Source organism: Juglans microcarpa x Juglans regia, chromosome 3D (assembly GCF_004785595.1).
Source record: "Juglans microcarpa x Juglans regia isolate MS1-56 chromosome 3D, Jm3101_v1.0, whole genome shotgun sequence".
Lineage (NCBI taxonomy): Eukaryota > Viridiplantae > Streptophyta > Magnoliopsida > Fagales > Juglandaceae > Juglans > Juglans microcarpa x Juglans regia.
Genome location: NC_054598.1, coordinates 34,393,299 through 34,413,862, shown reverse-complemented (window position 1 = coordinate 34,413,862; position 20,564 = coordinate 34,393,299). Strand labels below are relative to the sequence as shown.

Sequence of the window (20,564 nt, the reverse complement as noted above, 5' to 3'; positions counted from 1 at the left end):
TTCGATTTATCAAGTAAACTGCTGTTATTATAAATTCATTACAGTACTTCATGGAAAGACCAAATTGGAATTTTAAAGCTCTCGCCACGTTCAAGATGTGTTGGTGCTTTCTTTCAGCTAAGGCATTTTGTTGAGGAGTAGTGACGCAGGTAAGTTGATGGATGATTCCTTTGGTTTGGTAAAAAAATGGCATTTGGAATTCCCCTCCATTATTTGTTCAAATGGTCTTGATTTTGCTCTCAAACTGGTTTTCAACAATAGAACAAAAATTTTGAAGAGCATTACTAGCTTCAGATTTTGCTTTTAACAAATAAATCCAAGTGCATTTACTAAATTGATCAATGATGGTTAGAAAATATTTCGAGCCATCATGAGCTTGTGTTGGATTGGGTCCCATAAATCAGCAGATATAAGGTCAAAAACTTTTGAAACAGTGCTTGTGGTTTGCGGAAATGGTAACTTATGCAGCTTGGCTAAAGGGTAAATTTCACAAGGAAAGTTTTGTTTAACTGAAAGATTCCCATCAACGTTGAGAATGTTATTTAAAACATGTTGGGTCATTGAACTGTGTCCAAGACGATAATGCCATAAAGTATAGTCATAAAATTTTGTAATAACAGCAGAATTGATAAACTTGGAAGGAAAAAGAAAATCTAAAATAGTAGAATGTAATTGCTGGTGTTGAAGATGGTATAAGCCATTATGCACTCTCCCCCGTCCAATCTCCGTCCAAGAGGCAAGGTCCTGCACATAACAAGAATCCGAAAAGAAAATCAAACAACAATTGGAATTTTGAGTTAAGGATTTTGCTGAGATAAGATTGAAAGAGAAAGTTGGAACACAAAGGGCATTTTTAAGAATTAAATGAGAGGATAGATGTACATCGCCAATATGTGTGGCAGCAACTTTGGTTCCATTTGGCAATCTTACGTCATGATCAACATGTGTAATGTTGTGTGTGAAAAATTGGAGATTACAGATCATGTGATCTGTAGCACTCGTGTCAATGATCCATGGTGCATCACTGAAGTTGGTGGATGTGTGTGTTTATGCTGATGAACAGAGAGGTATACCAGTCATCGGGAGAATGCTTGGGTTGGAAGGAATGGCGTGGACATGGTTAGTAGCTGGAAGTGAGGCCATGGATTGTTGTTGTTGGAGCAAAGCAAGAAGACGGTTGAATTGATCTTGAGTAATAGGCGGACCATTGTTGGCTTCTTCCTGCTCAGAATAGACATGATTAGCAGAAAATTTATTTTGGAAAGAGTTTTTGTGACCTAGAGGATAGCCGTTAAGCTTGTAACATTGTTCTTTGGTGTGGCCAGGGATGCGACAGTGTGAGCAAACTGGAAGGTTGGGATTGACCTTGAAACAGCGTTCCAAAGAGTGACCAGAAGTGTTGCAATGAGAGCAAAATAATTTTTCTTTTCGACCAGGAGGACGTGGGTTGGGACCTCGAGTTACCATGGCAACAGGAGCAGGGATGGAATGGAGTGGTCATCTGCGTTCTTCCTGTTGAATTAAGGATAGAACACGATTGAGGGTAGGCAGTGGGTCATATAGCAGAATTTGAGCACGTATTGAATCATAAGAGTCCTGGAGTCCCACGAGAAAGTGCATGACCCTGCTTCGGTGATGATAATCTGAGAGAGTTTTGACTGAACCACAGGTGCATAAAGGCATTGGTTCATATATTTCAAGTTCATCCTAGTAACATTTGAGCTTGTTGTAATAAATGCTCACAGAGTCAGTATCTTGAACAAGAGATGAAATTACTTTGGTGATTTGGAAAATGCGAGGGGCATTTTGGATAGAAAACCTCTCACGGAGATCATTCCAAATATTTGCAGCAGTATCAGCATAAGCTATAGTGGATCGATGTTCAATACTAACAGAATGTTGTATCCAAGAAATGATCATATCATTGCAACGTTCCCATGGAGCAAATAAGGGATGAGATGGATTAGTTGGTTTAGGAATCTTACCATCCAAGAAGCCGAGTTTGTTTTTGATATTCAATGCACGACGCATTGTGCATGCCCAAGTAACATAGTTTTCAGTCGTGATGAGCTCAGGAATTAGTAAGGAAGAAGCTCATTCTCCAGGTTGAATGAAATAGGGGCTGGCTGGGTGATGAGGGTTTGTGGACTTGTTGGTGTTGGTATTGGTATTGATATCCGTCATAGCTCTGGTACCATATTACAAATGGAGCAGAAAGCTTAAAATAGAAAGTTGCAGAGTGCTAAAGAAACTTCTTCTCATATATCTTGTAGTGTAATGATCTAAAGTACGGTACGTCTCTCACTATTTATAGACATAGTCCAAAGAATAGAAGAAAAGGAAAAATACAAAATAAAATAAAAAGAATCCGTAAATATATACAGCTCATCATAACAACCATGCAGCTAAAAGGAATATTTCTGTTTTAGCCTTGATCACGTTCTTCCCACGTTCTTTCTGTAGTGCCTTTGTCTGTTGGAACCGTAGGTATTGGTGGTCCTTCATCTGGTAATTTCAACAGCATGATCTCAAGCGTTTGGAGTTGTGGGTACTCCTGTTTGGCAACTATAAGAAGCATGTCACATAAAAAATTAATAGCGTAAGATTGATTGTTTGTAATCTTACTTCGAAGGTGAGTATCTCCAGAATAGTGTAAAAAGAGAGAAAATTAACTAAGTTTCTGAAATATTGTTTAAGATACAAACTATGGCCAACCTAGCCACTAATAACAACTAAGGATTCCACACACCGAACTCTCCCCCTATGATATAACTAATCAAAATGCAAAGGAAATAACAGAAAGCATAAAACCGAGACATGGGCTACTAGTGGGCCTAATGTCCCTTAAGAAGCAAAATAACAATGCAATTGGGCCATAGGCTCTTAATACTTAAATCACTTTAGTCCCCTCAAGCCTTGTAAAATAAGCTAAGTAAAGTCAGCCCATTAACTGGCCCAGCAGTTGTTGACTTCATTCAGCCCATGTGTGACAAATCACCCTCTATCCTTGCCCGCAAGGTAGGGGTAGTGTTCCTTCAACAGATGGTATGGTTCCCAAGTAGCATCATCGGAGTGTTGTCCTTCCCAGCGAGTGAGCAACTCCACCAGGGGTTGATTCGTCACTTTTTTAAGCTGCCGTGCCAAGATCTCCTCTGGTTAAAGCTTCAAGATGTATGTTTGAGTCACTAGAGGTAGGGTTTGGTATGCCACCACCTATTGTCCAAGCTTTCTCTTGAGTTAGGAAATGTGGAAGGCAGGGTGAATGGAGGATGAAGGTGGCAACTAGAGCCGTTAAGCCACTTTTTCAACCCTCTCAGTAACCTGGAAAGGGCCATAAAATCTGGGCACCAACTTCAAATTCTTCCTCGATAGGGTTGAAGCCTAAGGTAGACCCACTCGGACACCCCCCAACTTCAAAATATGTTATTTTTGCCTCAAATCTGTATATTTTTTCATCCTTTCTTAAGCTATTTTGAGTTATGCCTTAGTAATTGAATGATTTGGTCCCTAGACTTCAAATTTTCCTCCATTGCCTCCACTTTAGTTGTTCCAAGAACATAGGGTAGTAATTTTGGGGGTGGGTAGTCGTAGAGGGCCTCAAATGGAGTAAGGCAAACAAAAGCATGTTGAGTGATATTATATCACCACTATGCTCAGGGTACCCACTGAGCCCACCCTTTAGGTTTATCTCCCACAAAGCACCTTAGATAATTCTTTAAGCATTTATTCACCACTTCGGTTTGGCCATCATTCTGGGATGGTATGAGGTACTGAAGGCTAATTGTATCCCTTATGACCTAAATAAACCCTACCAAAAGAAGCTAGTAAAAGTACTTCCTCTATCCAAAATGATGGATTGAGGCATGTCATGAAGTTTGAGATATGTTTAATAAACAATTGGGCTAGGGTTTTGGCTAAGAATGGGTGGGTCAAGGGAATAAAATTGGAGTATTTAGTCAATCGATCAACTACCACCCACAAGCTATCAAAACCCTGAGAGAGGCAGACCTTCTACAAAATCCATAGTAATGTGTGTCCAGGGTTGTGTGCTAGCCTTGATTTTATCGGGGTTTGCTCTTACCTCATCTACTGATATTAAGTGGCCTAGATAAGCCACCTCAGAACTTGCTAACGTGCATTTTAAGGGCTTGGCCAGCAAGCTATGGCTCCTTAGAATTTCCAGAATTAACTGTAAATGCTTAACGTACTCTTCTGCTATACTACTATATATTAGGATGTCATCACATAAAACTAGGACAAATCTCCTTACGTAAGGCTTACAAACCTCATTTATTAGACTTTGAAATATTGAGGGGGCATTGGTCAACCCAAATGGCATGACCAAGAACTTGTAGTGGTCTCCATGTGTCCTAAAAGCAGTTTTAGGAATATCCTTTGCCCTTATCCTAATTTGGTGATAACCTGAACGCAAGTCCAACTTTGAGAATAACTGGGCTCCATTCAACTCATCTAATAGCTCCTCAACCACAAAAATAAGGTATTTATCTTTGATAGTCACATTGTTTAATGCCCTACAATCCACACACATCTTCCAAGAGCCATAAGCCTTTCTTACTAGCAAAACACAAGAGGAATAAGGGGCTTGGCTTGGCTGAATCACTAATGTAGTTAACAACTTTTTCAGAATATTTTCTATTTCATCATTTTGAAAGTATGGATATCTATAGTGTTGCACATAAATAGGGGTATTAGGGAGAATGTTAAAGGTCTTAAGTTCTGTGAAGAGGCAGGCCATTTGGCTCCCCAAATACATTAGAATACTGGTTAATGAGGCTCTAGATAGGTTAATGAATAACCCTAGACTAAGGTAGATTTTCTTCCTTAATTAATTGAAGTTGCAATCCCCTTTTCTTCAGTTTGTTGTGTTTGTTAATACCCATTTCCTAATGCAAGCTAAAAGGCTCAGCCTCTTTAAATGAACAATTTTCTCATTCTACTGAAATTCCATTGAAAGGTCCTCAAAATTCCAAAGAATCCAATTCCCTTAGCCATTGGACCCATAACACCATGTCACACCCTACAAACACCAAAACATGAACAGATGTGGTGAAATGAGTGTCATGCACCTTAAACCCCAATTTATGACACTTTCCCTTGCTGGGTAATCTACTCCACATTGGCAACCGTAATCTTAACCTTCTCAGCACCATTGATTGGGATATTTCCCCCTCTAATAGCTGAAGGATCAAGAAAATTATGAGTGTAATTTCTTGACTGCCCACTCTTTCCTAACTCTCGTGATTTTAGGGCTTTGGGATCCAATAAGAGCATGTAGAGAAATCTCTGGCTGACAGTTTTTAAGTTTTAATTCGAAGTCCTCTTCTGTTATGGGTTCATCTTCTTTCTCAATTTGAGAGTTATCACTAATTTCTTCCTCCACATCTTCAATTAGAAACAATTTAGGATTTGGGCACTTGTGGCCCAAATTCCACTTGAATCGCAATAATAGTAGATACATCTCTCATTGCTCTCCTTTATTTACTGTGGATTTATCTTTTGGACAGGGACTAGAGCCTTGGTCCCCCTTTCTGGGTAGTCACAATGGATGTACTAGGGTATTTCGATAACCCTGGCTCAGAGTCTGGGTGTAACCCTCTAGGACTTCTCTTCATAATCCCCATGTGCTCCTCCTAGATCTTAGCCAAGCTCTAACTAGTGAGTAGGTTGTTTGGATTGAACATCCTCACTGGCAGTCGGATGTCATCCCTCAACCCACTTAAAAAATAATTCAACTTATATGATTCAGACAAACCCCTTTATCTATTAATAGTGCCTCACATTTAGACTTGTATTCTTCCACAATGCCATTTTGTTTGAGTCTAGTAAGGGACTCCATAGGGTCATCATAGGAGCAGGGACCAAATCGAGTCAAAATGGACTTTCTAAAGTCCTCCCAATTGCCAAGATTTCCAGTTTCTTCTAAGTCCTGGAATCAAATTAAAACTTGCCCATCCAAATAAAAATAGGCTAATCTCAATTTTTGTTAAGGCAAAGTGTTATAAAAAAGCAAAAAAAAAAAAAAAAATTGTTGGCCTTATACAACCACCCACGTGGGTCTTCCCTCAGAAGCTAGGGAATTCTATACGCACTGACCTGGGAAATGACTCCCCTTCTGACTCCAAGTGTTCCTCTTTGTGCAAGTGAGAAGCATAGGACTCTCCATGGGATGAATTCTAGTTCTTCTTCAGCATCTCCAATGTCATGGCAGCCAATTGTTGAATGATTGAATGGGACAGGCATTTCAGAGCAAGCATCTCAATTTCTATGGTCTTGCACTGAGAATTAGTGGATTTTTTTAGAGAAGCCAAGCGATCCTGTAATTGACCCATGCGTGTTCCTTCAGCCATGAACAAACTTTCCGGATCCAATATCTGGTACTAAGATTGTCACACACAGATTTGATAGCACAAAATTGATTGTTTGTAATCTCACTTCGAGGGTGAATACCTCTACAATAGTGTAGAAAGAGAGAGAAAATTAATTGAGTTTCTAGAATATTATTCAAGATACTGACTATGGCCAACCTGGCCACTAATAACAACCAGGGATTCCACACACTGACTCTCCTTATGACTTAAACCAATCAGAATGCAAAAAAATAACAGAAAGCATACGAGACATGGGATACTAGTGGGCCTAATGTCACTTGGGTGCAAATAACAAATAACAAAGCAACTGGACCACATGCCCTTAACACTTGAACCACTTCAGTCTCCTCAATCCTTGTAAAAATAGCTAAATAACGTCGGCTTATTGACTGGCTTTGCAATTATTGACTTCATTCAACCCACATGTGACAAAGTGATTGTGACCCCATCCATAATTGCAACCTACAATTATGATCCTGGTCCTGACAACCCACAAAATGCATCCTCACCAATTCATCCTACAATCATTGTCATTGCCATTTGCCTTCGTAACACTTTGTATCATAAGTTGAGCTCCTTGAGAGAATGTGAATTTAATCATTAATTCATATTCAATTACATGCTATCTCCAATTCGTAGAATATTTAATCAAAATTTGAGTAAATTTATAGTCAAATTTTAAGCTTAAATGTTTACTATAATAGTATGTAAATTATTAATTATCTAAAAAATGATAAATCTACTCATTTAAATTTTATTATAACGCACAAGGCCACCCGCACCATCCATCTTGGTAGTCTATATCCTCGCGTTGGCATAACAAAGTTTTATGCAGGTGATGTTGGGCTCAAGCTTGTTCTTTCAGATTAAGAATAAAAATTTTTTAATAATATTAAAACTTTTTCAAATCCCATCTTATTATTACAACTTTTTCAAATTTTCATACAAAATATAATAAATAATTCAATTTTTTCAAATTTCAAAACAATAATAATATTAAAAATAATATTCTAACAATATTTTATTCAACTCATTTCTGAATCCAAACAGAACTTGAGTCTCAAGTACGAGAGAAATTGTAACATTCTTGATAACAAGAACACTACTGCACTGCTTGAACTAAACTTCAATCCCCAAGAATTGCAAGAACAATTAAGAAAGAATGCAAGAACATGAACACAAAGTGATTAAACGCAAGATTTCATTGATGAACATTGACAGGGAATTTTCGAGGAATTCCCAACCTCTAAAGACTGAAACTTCAATGATCCAAGATGGACTTTACACAGGCCATGAAACTGCTTTTATAATCACAAAGCATGAAGAATTCCAAAACACAAAACTACAAACATTAAACGCAGCTTATACATCTAATAACTCAAACGCACCGTTTAACTAAACTGCTCAAAATAGAAACACATTAAGCAACACTTACAAACAACAACAAACTAACCATATGCTACAAGTCGCACACTACCTAAAACTCACCATTTTATTAATGTGACAGTTAAAGCCGTTAACCTTCTTCAATCTTCTTCTCTTCACTTCTGTTATGAGTTCTTCCTCATCACGACATCACAACCCTTCTCCCCCCTCTTCAAGATCCTATCCCCAAGCACATGTGACAGAAATAGACATGAAATAGATTCAATAACATTTATTAGGCATTTGATGTTGGTAAAAAAACTCACATGGACAATAATAAATATTTTAGGGTCCACTCTATATGTCTACAAGTAATGCTAGATACAGTCCTACGAAGACTCGCACACTCTTTTTGAAAAAAGTAGGGTTCATTATTAAAAAAGAGAAAATATATTTATAACTGTGAATTGTGCAACTGCCACGTAATCGTTTTGAAAAAAGTAAATAAAACATATGATTCACGTAAAAAATAATAATAATAATAATTTTTTAATAGTAGACTCCACTTTTTTTCAAAGCGATTATGTGGCATTTAAGCATTTCACAGTTGTATGTAAAATTACTTTTTTAAAAAAATAATTTTTCATATAAGTCTTAAATTATTAATTTTTTTCAAAAAGAATGTATAAAACTTACTCATCCTTAAAACTTTTTTCGAAGGCAAACCGTTTGGCTTCCCACTCTTGTTTTTGGTATGTAGGCTATTAGGATTCAAACCGGCCCTTAATCACGTCCACATGAAGAGGGTACGTATCTTTCTAAGATTCATTAGGTTCCATGTTATCGGCGCTTCCATTAAGGTCATATCCTTTTAGAAAGGCTACGCAGACACGTGTGGGTCGACCCTTCCTTTCTTGTCCCGAGATGGCATTTTCGTTGCATTTTCAGCCTTCACATGGCCATGAGGCCCATGGGCCTCACAGAGCAGTGACCCTGAACCACACAGAATTCGCTCCACACTTGGAAGATAGGGCCCAGCACTATATGTTATGAAAATTCAATATATAAGGTGCTTGGCATTATATACATATATTAATAGACATAATTTTATAAGTGATTATTCACTTGGTTTTTCTATAAATAATTTTAATTCTGCTTCAATTATGTATATTAAAATAGGGTAATTCTAGATACAATCTAATAATGTGCAAGCTCCGTACACTCCCTTTGAGAAAAAAGAGTCCATCAATAAAAAAGAATAATTTTTTCATGTAGTTTCTAGATTTAAATAATTTTTTTGAAGAGAGTATGCGAGACTTGCATATCCTAAAAAAATATCAATTCTCATTAAAATATAACCGGATAATATCATTAAACAGGTAATTATTGATCATCAAACCTTTTCAATGTATGTGTTCATTAATTTTCCGCATAGATCTTGGACTATAATATAGGAATTTTAAGATCAAGATGCTCGATCGGCATTTGCTATAGATAAATTAATTATACGTTATTAATTCATTTATGTTTAGTTTTAGTTCTAAAACCTTTAATTTTTGCTGAAAAAAAGGCGGATCTATTCCTCCATCTGAGGTATATCACAAAGATTATTTTTCCCAAATATCTCAGAGAAAACCGCAACAGAAATTCCACGAAGGATTCCTTCTTCCGATAGAAGAGCGCCAGCTAGGGTTCGACATTTCTTAGAGACGCCGTTTCTGTGGATTACCTATAAATCAAAGATCTCCTCCTCCATCGGTCTCACTTTTTGCAGGAGAGCGTACAAAGAAGAAGAAGAAGAAGTTTAGGGTATAGATCGAAATCTAATTAAGGATTTCCACCATGGCCTCAGACCAGCTTAAGGTCCTGGACGTGCTGGACAAAGCCAAGACTCAGCTTTACCACTTCACTGCAGTGGTGATCGCCGGCATGGGGTTCTTCACCGATTCCTATGATCTTTTCTCTATTTCCCTCGTCACGAAGCTTCTCGGTCGCATATATTATCACGTCGAGGGATCGTCAAAGCCCGGTAGTCTGCCGCCTAACGTAGCCGCAGCGGTTAATGGAGTCGCTTTCTGCGGAACACTAACGGGACAGCTTTTCTTTGGGTGGCTCGGCGACAGGTTGGGTCGGAAGCGCGTCTATGGCATCACGCTCATGCTCATGGTTTTCTGTTCCGTCGGTTCCGGGCTTTCCTTTGGGAGCACCCCAAACTCGGTTATTGCGACTGTGTGTTTTTTCAGGTTCTGGCTTGGGTTTGGAATTGGCGGAGATTACCCACTGTCTGCAACTATCATGGCGGAGTATGCTAACAAGAAAACTCGGGGGGCTTTTATTGCTGCAGTTTTCGCCATGCAAGGGTTTGGCATTCTGTGTGGCGGCGCTGTGGCTATAGTTGTCTCCAGCATCTTTCAGGTTCTCTTCCCTGCCAGGGCTTACTCCGAGGATCCAACTGGATCGACTGTCCCTCAGGCGGACTATGCATGGCGGATCATTCTCATGTTCGGTGCAGTTCCTGCTGCAATGACTTATTATTGGCGCATGAAAATGCCGGAAACCCCTCGATACACTGCCTTAGTTGCCAAGAATCAACAGAAAGCTCGCGAAGACATGGCGAAGGTTTTGAAAGTCGATATTGAATCAGGGAAGGAGGCCGTGATCAAAGAGGAGGACGAAGTGGTTGAAAAAAGAAACTCTTTCGGGTTGTTCTCTTCAGAATTTCTCTCTCGGCATGGGCTGCACTTGTTGGGGACGACAACGACGTGGTTCTTAGTAGACATTGCTTATTATAGCCAGAATCTTTTCCAGAAAGACATCTTCAGTGCAGTTGGTTGGATCCCTAAGCCAAAAACCATGAGCGCCCTTGAGGAGCTCTACAAGATTGCGAGGGCTCAAACCCTGATTGCACTGTGTGGCACAGTTCCTGGGTACTGGGCAACGGTCCTTCTCATCGACTATATTGGAAGGTTTGCCATTCAGATAATTGGGTTTTTCTTCATGTCAGTTTTCATGTTTGCTCTCGCAATTCCTTACCACCACTGGACAGAAAAAACCAACCACATAGGCTTCGTTGTCATGTATGCCCTCACCTTCTTCTTCGCCAATTTCGGGCCAAATAGCACTACATTCATTGTGCCGGCAGAGATTTTCCCGGCGAGGCTTCGATCAACATGCCATGGTATTTCAGCAGCTGCAGGGAAAGCAGGTGCAATAGTGGGATCTTTTGGGTTCTTGTATGCGTCGCAAAACCAAGACCAGTCAAAGGCTGATCCGGGATACCCAGCCGGAATTGGAATGAGAAATTCTCTCCTTGTGCTCGCAGTGGTCAATGTGGTCGGGTTCTTCTTCACATTTTTGGTGCCGGAGTCCAAGGGAAAATCTCTGGAGGAAATGTCGAGGGAGGATGAAGGAGATGATCAAGAGCAATCCAACAAGAAAGTGGTTGAAACGGCTTAATTAATTAGTCTTACTGTAGAGGTTTTTTTTCTTTTTTCTTTTTTTTTTTTTTTTTTTTTTTCTCTTTTTGCTTATCTCTAGTACTTCAATAATTTGGTTTGATTTTCGGCCTCTGTTTATGATCTGTCTGTAACTTCGACTCAAATTTTGTTTAATTAGTTCATTTTTGTTTCTAGCTACCTTGGATTAATTAAGGAATGTATGATCTGTGATTAATTAATATATATGTTAACAAGTACTAGTAACATTGTGCAGATGCATCATTGATAATTGATTGTAATCGATCGATCCCCAATTTCCACGTCTATATAATATGCAACATATATACCACAATTAGCTATAGGTTGAGCTGTGAAAACTCGTTTTCTCAAATATTAATTGTAATTGTATGATGTAAATATCAGAGCATTCTCCAATATATCTTCTGATCTCTTTCGACACTACATAAGTATATATAGTTGATCATATGTTATATGTGAAATTGACTTCATGAAATAATTATCTCGTTTGGAGATGTTAATTTCTTCCTCTCCTTTCCCACAAAAGATTTAGTTGGCTACAATATATATGGTTATATTAAGCCAATTACTACTTTTAGCTTGAGTTTAGAAGCTTAAAAAATGTTTTTAACAACCTTAAACCTCTTTATGTAATTCATTAGATCTACTTTATAATAAAAGTACAATATGATGAAGCACATCATGCTACATCAGTTTGTGAAATTATTTTTATATAATCCATTTGTGACTAGTGTATTCTCTATTTATAAAAAGAGTTTAAAGAACTTAAAAAAGGTTGAAAGTCCATTTTTTTTAAAACACCAAATTGAAACTGTTATTGATGAAAGGATCATCTCGTAGATAACTATACATTTTTAAAACAAAAAAGCTGGTTGCACCCGGGACGGGGGACAAGCCACGTACCCGGGTTCCAACTCAGCATTATTGAAACGGTACGTTTCCATTTAAGTTAAACGCACCGTTCGGCTCTTAGGTCCGGGTCATCGTCAAAACTTGTAAAATGGGTCCATTAACCCCTAGAATGATTCTGCTGAAGACGAACACACCCATGGAAGATGATGAAGAACCCCAATCTTCACCTCGATGTGTTCACACCTCCAAGCTTCCCAAGCTTCCTTCGAAGACCATTCCCCCACGAAGGTACGATGGGGGCCACAAGCTTCTCCTCAGACAACCTTGCCCACCGATGTGCTGCCAGACGAAACACGAAGGGCGTCACAGGTTGTTCTCATGCTCTTGATCTCATTTTCACACCTCGCATGCCCTAAAACTAGGTGGGTGTTCTCAAAATCATCGAATTGGTATGGATTTAATTTCGAATTTCTAGAAACCCTAACCCTAACCGTAAATGGGAGATTTGGAAACTCTCATTGATTCGAAATAGCATTTGATTTAGAAATCCTAACCGTAAATGGGAGATTCGAATTTCTCTAGCACTTGATTTTGAATTTCTGGAAACCCTAACCCTAACCGTAAATGGGAGATTTGGAAACTCTCACTGATTCGAAATAGCATTTGTTTTAGATTCAAAATTGCAACTGATTTATTTGATTTAGACAATATCAATTATTGTTGTTGATAATTTCATCATTGTTATAATGAAAGATAGTACTATAATTCAGTAAGTATAAACATACGTACATTAATAATGATGTAGAGTACTCTCATCATAGCATGCTTGGCCTTGAATTATGTTGAAGGCTTCAATCAACCTCCATCAATCAAATTAATTGGCTTTTAGATGACACTAGCTATATACGTACTATGTGGTATATTTTATCGATCTCAAGTTAGCTATATTTCTCCAAATATTGCATCCATGGGTGTTATGCAGTAAATATTCTATGACAGTTTAAGACAGCAAAAGTGGGTATGACAGTTTAAAATATGAATTTGTATTTTTTGTATCCACAATAATGGTACATAGTACCTGTAAACCTCATGTATAAGAAAACAATATATCTATGATTAAGGCCTTATTTTCCTATTTCGTGAAAGTGAACATTTATGGTAGGAAGCAAATAAAATCCAAGTTGATTACTTATTCACCTGGTTGTTGTATTTTTCTAAAAACTCTATTGGATTAAATTTAAAAATATGTCATCATCCACCACGGACTCTTCTTCATCTTTTGGTAAACGAACTCTGGGTCGACCATTATGCTTTTGTGAAGTAGAAGCCCAATTGAGATACTCATCTACTGCAAGAAATCCAGGACGGCCCTTCTTAGGGTGTCCAAAGTACAATACGAAGGTAACTACATTCATGTTCAATAAATTTTTTTAATATTATGTGCATCTAACAAGTTTCAAAAATATGTTTAAAATGATTAGAGATTACCATATTGTAAGTATTTCAAGTGGGTAGAGGGGGATGAATATAGAAAGTACGATCTTGGAGAAACTCACAATGAACTGTTAAGAATCAAGAAAGAGCTGGAGAAGATACTCGACAAGATCGAAAAGAGCAAGATTGATCTCCGTAAGAGAGCGGATGAGATCGAGATGAGAGAGATAGTGCTATCCAATAGAAATGATGAGGTTGTGAAGAAGGAGTTGGCACTTGTTGTTCGCGAAGCTCAAATAAGATGTTCATGCAAATTACTCCAGGGTGTATTGGACCTTTGCATTTGTTGTAGCGTGTTACTTGTGTTGCCTTTATAAGTGACTTAGGATTAGTGTTAGAAGTTAGTTGCTATGTGTATATAAATTGTTTATATGTTGGTGATGTTAGAACTTAGTCTGAATGTGTAATTTAAACTACGAATAGTTATGGATATTTTTTTGTGTTAGTCAGAACTTTATTTGAATTTTTATCACAATTCTATTTTTAGTTTTTTATCAGTTTGGAATGGGTTCCCATATAAATGGAAGAGTTTTGACTATTTTTAATTAGTTTCTTTTTAGTTTTTTAGTTTCTTTTTAGTTTTTGTTTTTTCTGTTTTTCAGTTGTGGAAGAAACATGATTTTATGCCAATGTGTAAGGCACTACGAGCCTAGACATAGAAGGTTACAATGATATACAAGAGTTAAATGATATACAAGAGCCTAGTTTTTGTTTTTTCTATTTTTCAGTTTTCGGGTCCTTGCATAGGCAAAAGTTAGGCAACTCGGGACTTGTTGCACTGGAAAAACTAAAGCATGCCGCCAAGAAGAGTAAGATTGGAGGCTATGCACTTTAATAAGTCCTGGATCTTCTTCAATTTATATAGCTATAGAAAAGTCATGTATCTTCTTCAATTTGTATAGCTATAGAAAAGAAAAAGTCATGTATCTTCTTCAAATTGTTCTTCCAATCAGAACATGTACTTGGTTATAGAAATGACCCCAAAAGAGAAAATTTCGTATGTGAAGCACATCTCATATACTGGAATGACTTTAATAAGTCTATCCCGTGCCTATTACACTTTACAGCTTACAATAATCCGACAATAATAATGATTACACGCCTCTTACAACAAATGACTAACGTTTCTTCCAAAAAACTATCAAACTGAACTGATCAATGCCAATCTAGTGAGCGGGTTGAAAATGCTGGACGTTCACTCTTTTTACAATTTCACCTTCACGTTCAACCCACTTGTTTCCTTCATGTGAAGTAAGGAAAAAATAGAATGAAAATAAATTGGAGTATATATTTGGAGGAACAAACAGGCTATATATGCTCGTAAAAAAAATCAGTTATTGCTGAGTTTTTAAACCCAGGCCAATCTATTTCTATATATGTCCAATCGACCATTTTTTATCATATCCAGGTATTGCTCTTTCTCTACTTTGCTCTGCATATTATCATAGTTCCGGTCAATCTCAAGCCAAAGTAATAATTACATATTATTTATGAATATTTGACTTATAGAATAAAACAAGTAATGCAATTCAAAGGAGCAACTTCCTTTAAGTCTGTATACCAGTTGTTTACTTTGCAAACTGCAACCTTGATATGCAAACGAGGTCTAAGTTATAATCTAGAGTCACAAAGATACTCTAATGACAAACAAGGCCAACAGATCATGGTGTGCTAGGATAAGACAATAGGTACTGAAAGCATTTAGAACTCTGATATGCATAAAGACTGAAATGAATCGGAATCATATAGGCAAAGGAGATAATGACATGCATCTAACACTAACAGACTAAAGTTAAATTTGAATATGGATATTTCCCTCTAAACTATAACAAATGAAAGCAATTCAAATTGGATTAGAAATGATTCCCATTAGTATCCTCAGACTTTGTAGTTGCAAGAGATAAACAAATCTACCTGAAACCTGCTCAGGAGTCCAACATTGATATCACGATACATAGAAAATCGCAATGAAATAACTTCAAAATGTTGCTTGGCTAACACAATTGTCGGTGCTAGAACCATAGCTTGCTTACTGGCCGAGACTACACAAAAGATGGCACGTAATGCAACTTCAGTTTTACAAAACCCAACATCTCCACAAATCAATCTGTCCATTGGAGTTTCTCTCTCTGTCAAATCCTTCTCCACATCAATGAAAGTCTGTAATGAGGATGTAATTTCTTTGTGAGTGGAAGAAACAGCATCTATCCATTTTTGTGAACTTGAAAACTTCTAATATGCTACTAAATCATGGCAGAAAGGGACTATTGTCTTAAAGTAACCCCCAAAAAGAAAAAGAAAGAAAATAATGAAAACCTAATTCAAATTGTGATACAATCCACGAATCAAATTACAGCAAAAACTCCAAAACAATCCAACTAGTCGATGAAAATATTACGTAAGTTAATTCCTTGGGCGTTCCAACGACAGTTGAACCAATTGTGATTCATCCAACCCAAATTGTATCTGTAAGGATTAATATGTAAAAATTAGAGTAATGTCAATATTACTATTAACAACTGTAAAGCGCATAAATATTACATTTTCTTGACTCCCAACCATTATTTCTGGGTTCCACTAATGACATTAGCTAATTTGTCTTGAACAAGCTAGTGATAAATAAATAAATAAAAAATCAATACATAAATATAACAATTCAAATGTAAATATACCAAAAATAATATAATTGCATGTAACCAACATTAGAAATATATATTTCTGATGGGCCAAATAAATTTCTGCACGTGTCCTGCACTGGTGTATCTCTTCCATCTCTCTAATAAACATGTACCATTGGCAACAAGTAAGTTTTTGCATTAATAAAATTACCCGACTAAACATGTATATTTAAAGCTTCAATAATGTGCACCTATTTCTGTTTCCGGTTTACTAAGTGTTTTCTTTGTCTTTCCTTTAACTTTCTGCATGTCTTTCAACATTCTGGATGCTCTCCTCAGAGATGGGAGTCTGCATTTTCCTCTGACAACTAATGGACTGAGTACTTGTTTTGAGCTACCCACTGTGGTTGTGTCATTTTGAGTACAACCAACATCAAAACCAGTAAGGGTCATCGATGGGGGTTCTTGATACTCACTATATAATTCAATTATTGCATGTAACTTTTGTGTGACATCCTTAATATGTTTTTTTGAACCCGCTGCATGAGTAATCATTTGATAATAGGTTTTTAATAGACTTGAATATCTGCAAGCATCTGGCCGCTGATCCCCTGCATCATAGCTGCTATCGATTAAGGTGTATCTCCTTTTGATGTCTTTCCTCCATCGAGCTAAGATGTACTTCTCTGGTAGGGATTTTATCCCGTTACATTTAAATATAGCGAAAATGTGCCTGCACAATATACCTCTCATCTGGAATAAACCACACGAATACTTAGCATCTGCATCTTCCTCATTGAAGTCCACAGAAAACGTAACCAACTTCGTGATCTCTTTAACCCGAATTTCGTCCTCTACCAGATAGGTCTTTACTGCACCATCCCTCTTAAGTAACTCTGGATCCAAATTGATAATGCCAGTAAGTTACATCTGAACTTCCCTAAATTTAACATTTGTGTACAGTTCTTGAAATCTCTTTTCGATAAGAGATCTAGATATGCAAGGAATGGTATTGCTAAATGAATGGAAATCCGCATTATTTTCACTCTCAATTTTTTTTTTCAACGCACTATCAAACTGATCGACAAACTCTTTCAAGTTTGTCTTAGCATGAACATAACCATCGAAAAAAACATTCGTGCTCTCACTACGTTGTGTTGTACTCATCCCAACCCAAAAATAGTCCTTCAAGAATGCCGACACCCAATACTCACACTCAGTATATAAACTTTTCAGCCAGACATTCTCATGCAACTTGTAAGTGGTTATAAAATGATCTCAAGATTTCTCAAACTCTTCAACAATTTGCGTATCATATACACATTTCATCAATGCATTCTTCATCCACTTATGTAGGAAGCATAGGAGGACAGCTTCTCGGAGACTTTTTTTCAGTATATGCCACAAACAAAGTCGATGTCGTGTTTCAGGAAAGACAATAGCAATTGCATTTTTCATCGCTCTGTCCTAATCGGTGATAATAGCTTTCGGAGCAATACCATCCATACACTGCAACCACGTCTGAAATAACCAGACAAATTTCTCTGTATCCTCACTGGAAATCAATCCTGCTCCCAACAGAATTGACTGCCCATGGGGGTTTACCCCAACAAATGGTGCAAATGGTATCCCATATCTATTCGTCAGGTACGTAGTGTCGAATGTGACCACATCACGGAAGTATTGGTAGGCTGCCCTATTACGGGGGTCTACCCAAAAGACATTCCTTAACCTCTCGTCATCATCCAAATCCATCAGTGCAAAGAAACCATGATTTTTGTACTGCATCCTACAAAAATACTCTCGAAGCGCTCCAACACCACCTTTCCCAAGCCTTAAATGTCTTGCCTTGTCGATATAATTACGACAATCATTTTCTAAAACTGGAAGGTTCTCGAATCCACCAGTGCCAACGACGAAAGATCCTAAACTCTTATTCATTCGGCTGCCAGCCATATCGTTTATATCTAGGACTCTTTTTACAGAGTCACTCACTTCTCTATTACATCGAAAGAAGCGAGATTTATTTCGACTAATGCCATGGTTATGGATATTATGAATTGTTGTCAACCGAAACTTTCCATCAACGTTTAAGGCATTAATCTTTGCCTTACATTCTGTCTTTCCCGTTGGACGTGGTCTGGTGACATTCAACGTCCTATTCCGGGCCTTCCCACCACAGGCACAACCAAGAGTGACATATCGGACAGTCTCATCCTCCCCCTTATCAGTCCTTCTTATCATTACCCCAAACCAGCTTTTCTTAGCATATTACTTATAATAATCTATTAATTCTTCAAAAGAATTAAACTCCATTCTCGACTTTGGTTCTTCAATCATATCACCACCAACTTCATCCTTTAACTGCGATGTCCCGACAATGTCATCCTCAGTTTCTTGTGAATTTGGTCTATCTTCTTTACTTTCTTCAACTATTCCAGAGGTACATGGAATATCAGTTTCTCTACATTGAGGTGGTTCCTCTATATCAACTCTTCCACTTGTAGCAGAGCTTGTAGTCATGAGAGGAGTTGGGTAGCTAGCATTCTGCAAAAAGAAAAAAAAAAAATCAATGACATTAAACTAAAAAAATAAAAAGGCCAAGATGGTGTTTGGGGAGATGAGTGTTCTTCCCTTTTTCCCATGTTGAGAGGAGATGAACTGCATAATTCCACAAATTATTTTTTCTTCAAAAAAATAACAAGGAAAAAAAATATTAATAAAGCAATAAAGAAAAAGGTGTTGGTTTTGTAAGTTATATGAGAGGGAAAATCACTACGGAATCAGCCAACCATTCAGAGGCACCCACCACCATCATTGTAACTTTACACGTCTGAAAATTGGCACCATGACCTAATTTTTTTTTTTAGTTATTTAAACTTATCCTCTCTCTTCATTTTTTAAAGCTTATTAATGCTTCTCTCTGAGTAGATATATCGTTCATATATTCCACACCAACTACAACCCTCCTAATCCTAATCTTGTTTATAGTTGTATTTCTAGTCTGTCTGGTCTATGAAGGTATTGGGTTGGAGTTTGAATGGGAGGAAATATGGTAGGTACACTCAAAATCCACATTAGGGGTAAGACCATTAAATTACAGGTCCCAACTTCATATTTTTCTGCCTGCATTAACTTGTTAAAAGAGACATTGCAAAAACTTTACCAAGAGCACAAGCCCGACATCAACTTGCAACCAAATACTAGGTTTACTTTAAAACCTAAAATATATTGCTACAGCTAACCAGATTTAAGCTTGCCAATGCACTCTAAGACTTGTTCTGTGTCAAATGCATCTTCGGAGAAACCATAACCAGCTTACTAAACATCTACAGAAAGTGGTGGACTTTTTTTATTCTAGGATAAACCAATCATGTTTATGAATACACAGGTTGAATAAATTTTCGTGCATCAGATCTAGAATAAATACACTGGTTGAATAAATACTTGACGGTGTCGTTTATTGAGACAGAGCAAGAGGAATATCAGTAGAAGAAAGGCTATCGCAGCTTTGTCACACTGGGTGGCGAAAAATATACAAAAATAGAAAAAAAATCACTAAAACAGTCCAAACAATGCTCATACCCACAACAAAAAAACTTAGATGCATAAAACAGAGGAAAAAAAAATTGCTCAGATGGTTATGGAAGACAGCAGGAACACGATGAAGAAAAATCAAGAAAATAATAGAAAATAAAATGCATAAAACAGAGCATGGGTACGACGGCACTCACTTGACGCCTGTTTGTCAGATGGCCATGGAAGACAGCAGGAACACGATGAAGAACGACGAAGATGGACCCGCTTTTCTTCTCTGAGAGCGCAAAATGGTTTATGGGTAAGACGGCACTCACTTGAACACGATGAAGAACGACGGACCCATTTTTCTTTTCAGCGTAAAATGGTTTCTGGTGCGTTTCCTTTCAGTGCAAAATCGTTTTGGAACAAGATGAAGAACGACGACCCCGCAGAATTGTTTCTGCGCAAAATGGGTTTCTGAAATCTGAAATGAGAAATCAATTTGGCGCTCTGAAATCGGGTCCTTTCCGTCTTTTTTTTTTTATAAATACAATATAAAGCTGACGTGGCCAATATTCAGCAACGGGTACCCGAACAAGAGTACCTGTAGCAGAATTGTTTTTAAAATGAGAAATTCAATTTGCAGTCCTCACTTGAGGACTGTATGTGCAGGCCCTTTATTAAATGAGAAAAAGAATAATTCTAAAGGGAATCCAGGTCAGGGGACTCCCTGCGCACACCTGACGTGTTATGAGACGCATCGTTTATTTAAGTGGAATTGAGATGTCTTGTGATTGACTGGAGCAAACGGTGCGTATTGGAGAAGACCAACATAATGACCTTCTCGAGTC

At 37.6% G+C, this 20,564-nt stretch overlaps 2 protein-coding genes across 2 annotated transcripts; one reads left to right on the top strand and one right to left on the bottom strand.

Moving 5' to 3' along the window:
- The first annotated feature begins 9,549 nt into the window (after positions 1-9,549).
- Positions 9,550-11,225, top strand: LOC121256643 (low affinity inorganic phosphate transporter 1-like). The gene has a single exon (XM_041157484.1). The coding sequence runs from the start codon at positions 9,597-9,599 to the stop codon at positions 11,208-11,210; it is 1,614 nt and encodes a 537-aa protein (XP_041013418.1). The 5' UTR covers positions 9,550-9,596; the 3' UTR covers positions 11,211-11,225.
- Positions 11,226-16,431: 5,206 nt separating this feature from the next.
- Positions 16,432-18,438, bottom strand: LOC121255254 (protein FAR1-RELATED SEQUENCE 5-like). Its single transcript, XM_041155528.1, has 2 exons — positions 17,694-18,438; positions 16,432-17,090 (listed from the first exon to the last, which is right to left on the bottom strand). Exons 1-2 carry the CDS (start codon positions 18,436-18,438, stop codon positions 16,432-16,434), a joined length of 1,404 nt encoding a protein of 467 aa, XP_041011462.1.
- Between the last annotated feature and the right edge of the window lie 2,126 nt (positions 18,439-20,564).

Bases quoted from the DNA above. Each gene is read 5' to 3' on its own strand.
- LOC121256643 (XM_041157484.1), top strand. From the start codon at position 9,597: ATGGCCTCAGACCAGCTTAAGGTCCTGGACGTGCTGGACAAAGCCAAG.
- LOC121255254 (XM_041155528.1), bottom strand. From the start codon at position 18,438: ATGATAAGAAGGACTGATAAGGGGGAGGATGAGACTGTCCGATATGTC. The intron at 17,091-17,693 runs GTATTGCTCCGA...ATTTGGATCCAG, and splicing joins GTGGTTGCAGTGTATGGATG to AGTTACTTAAGAGGGATGGT.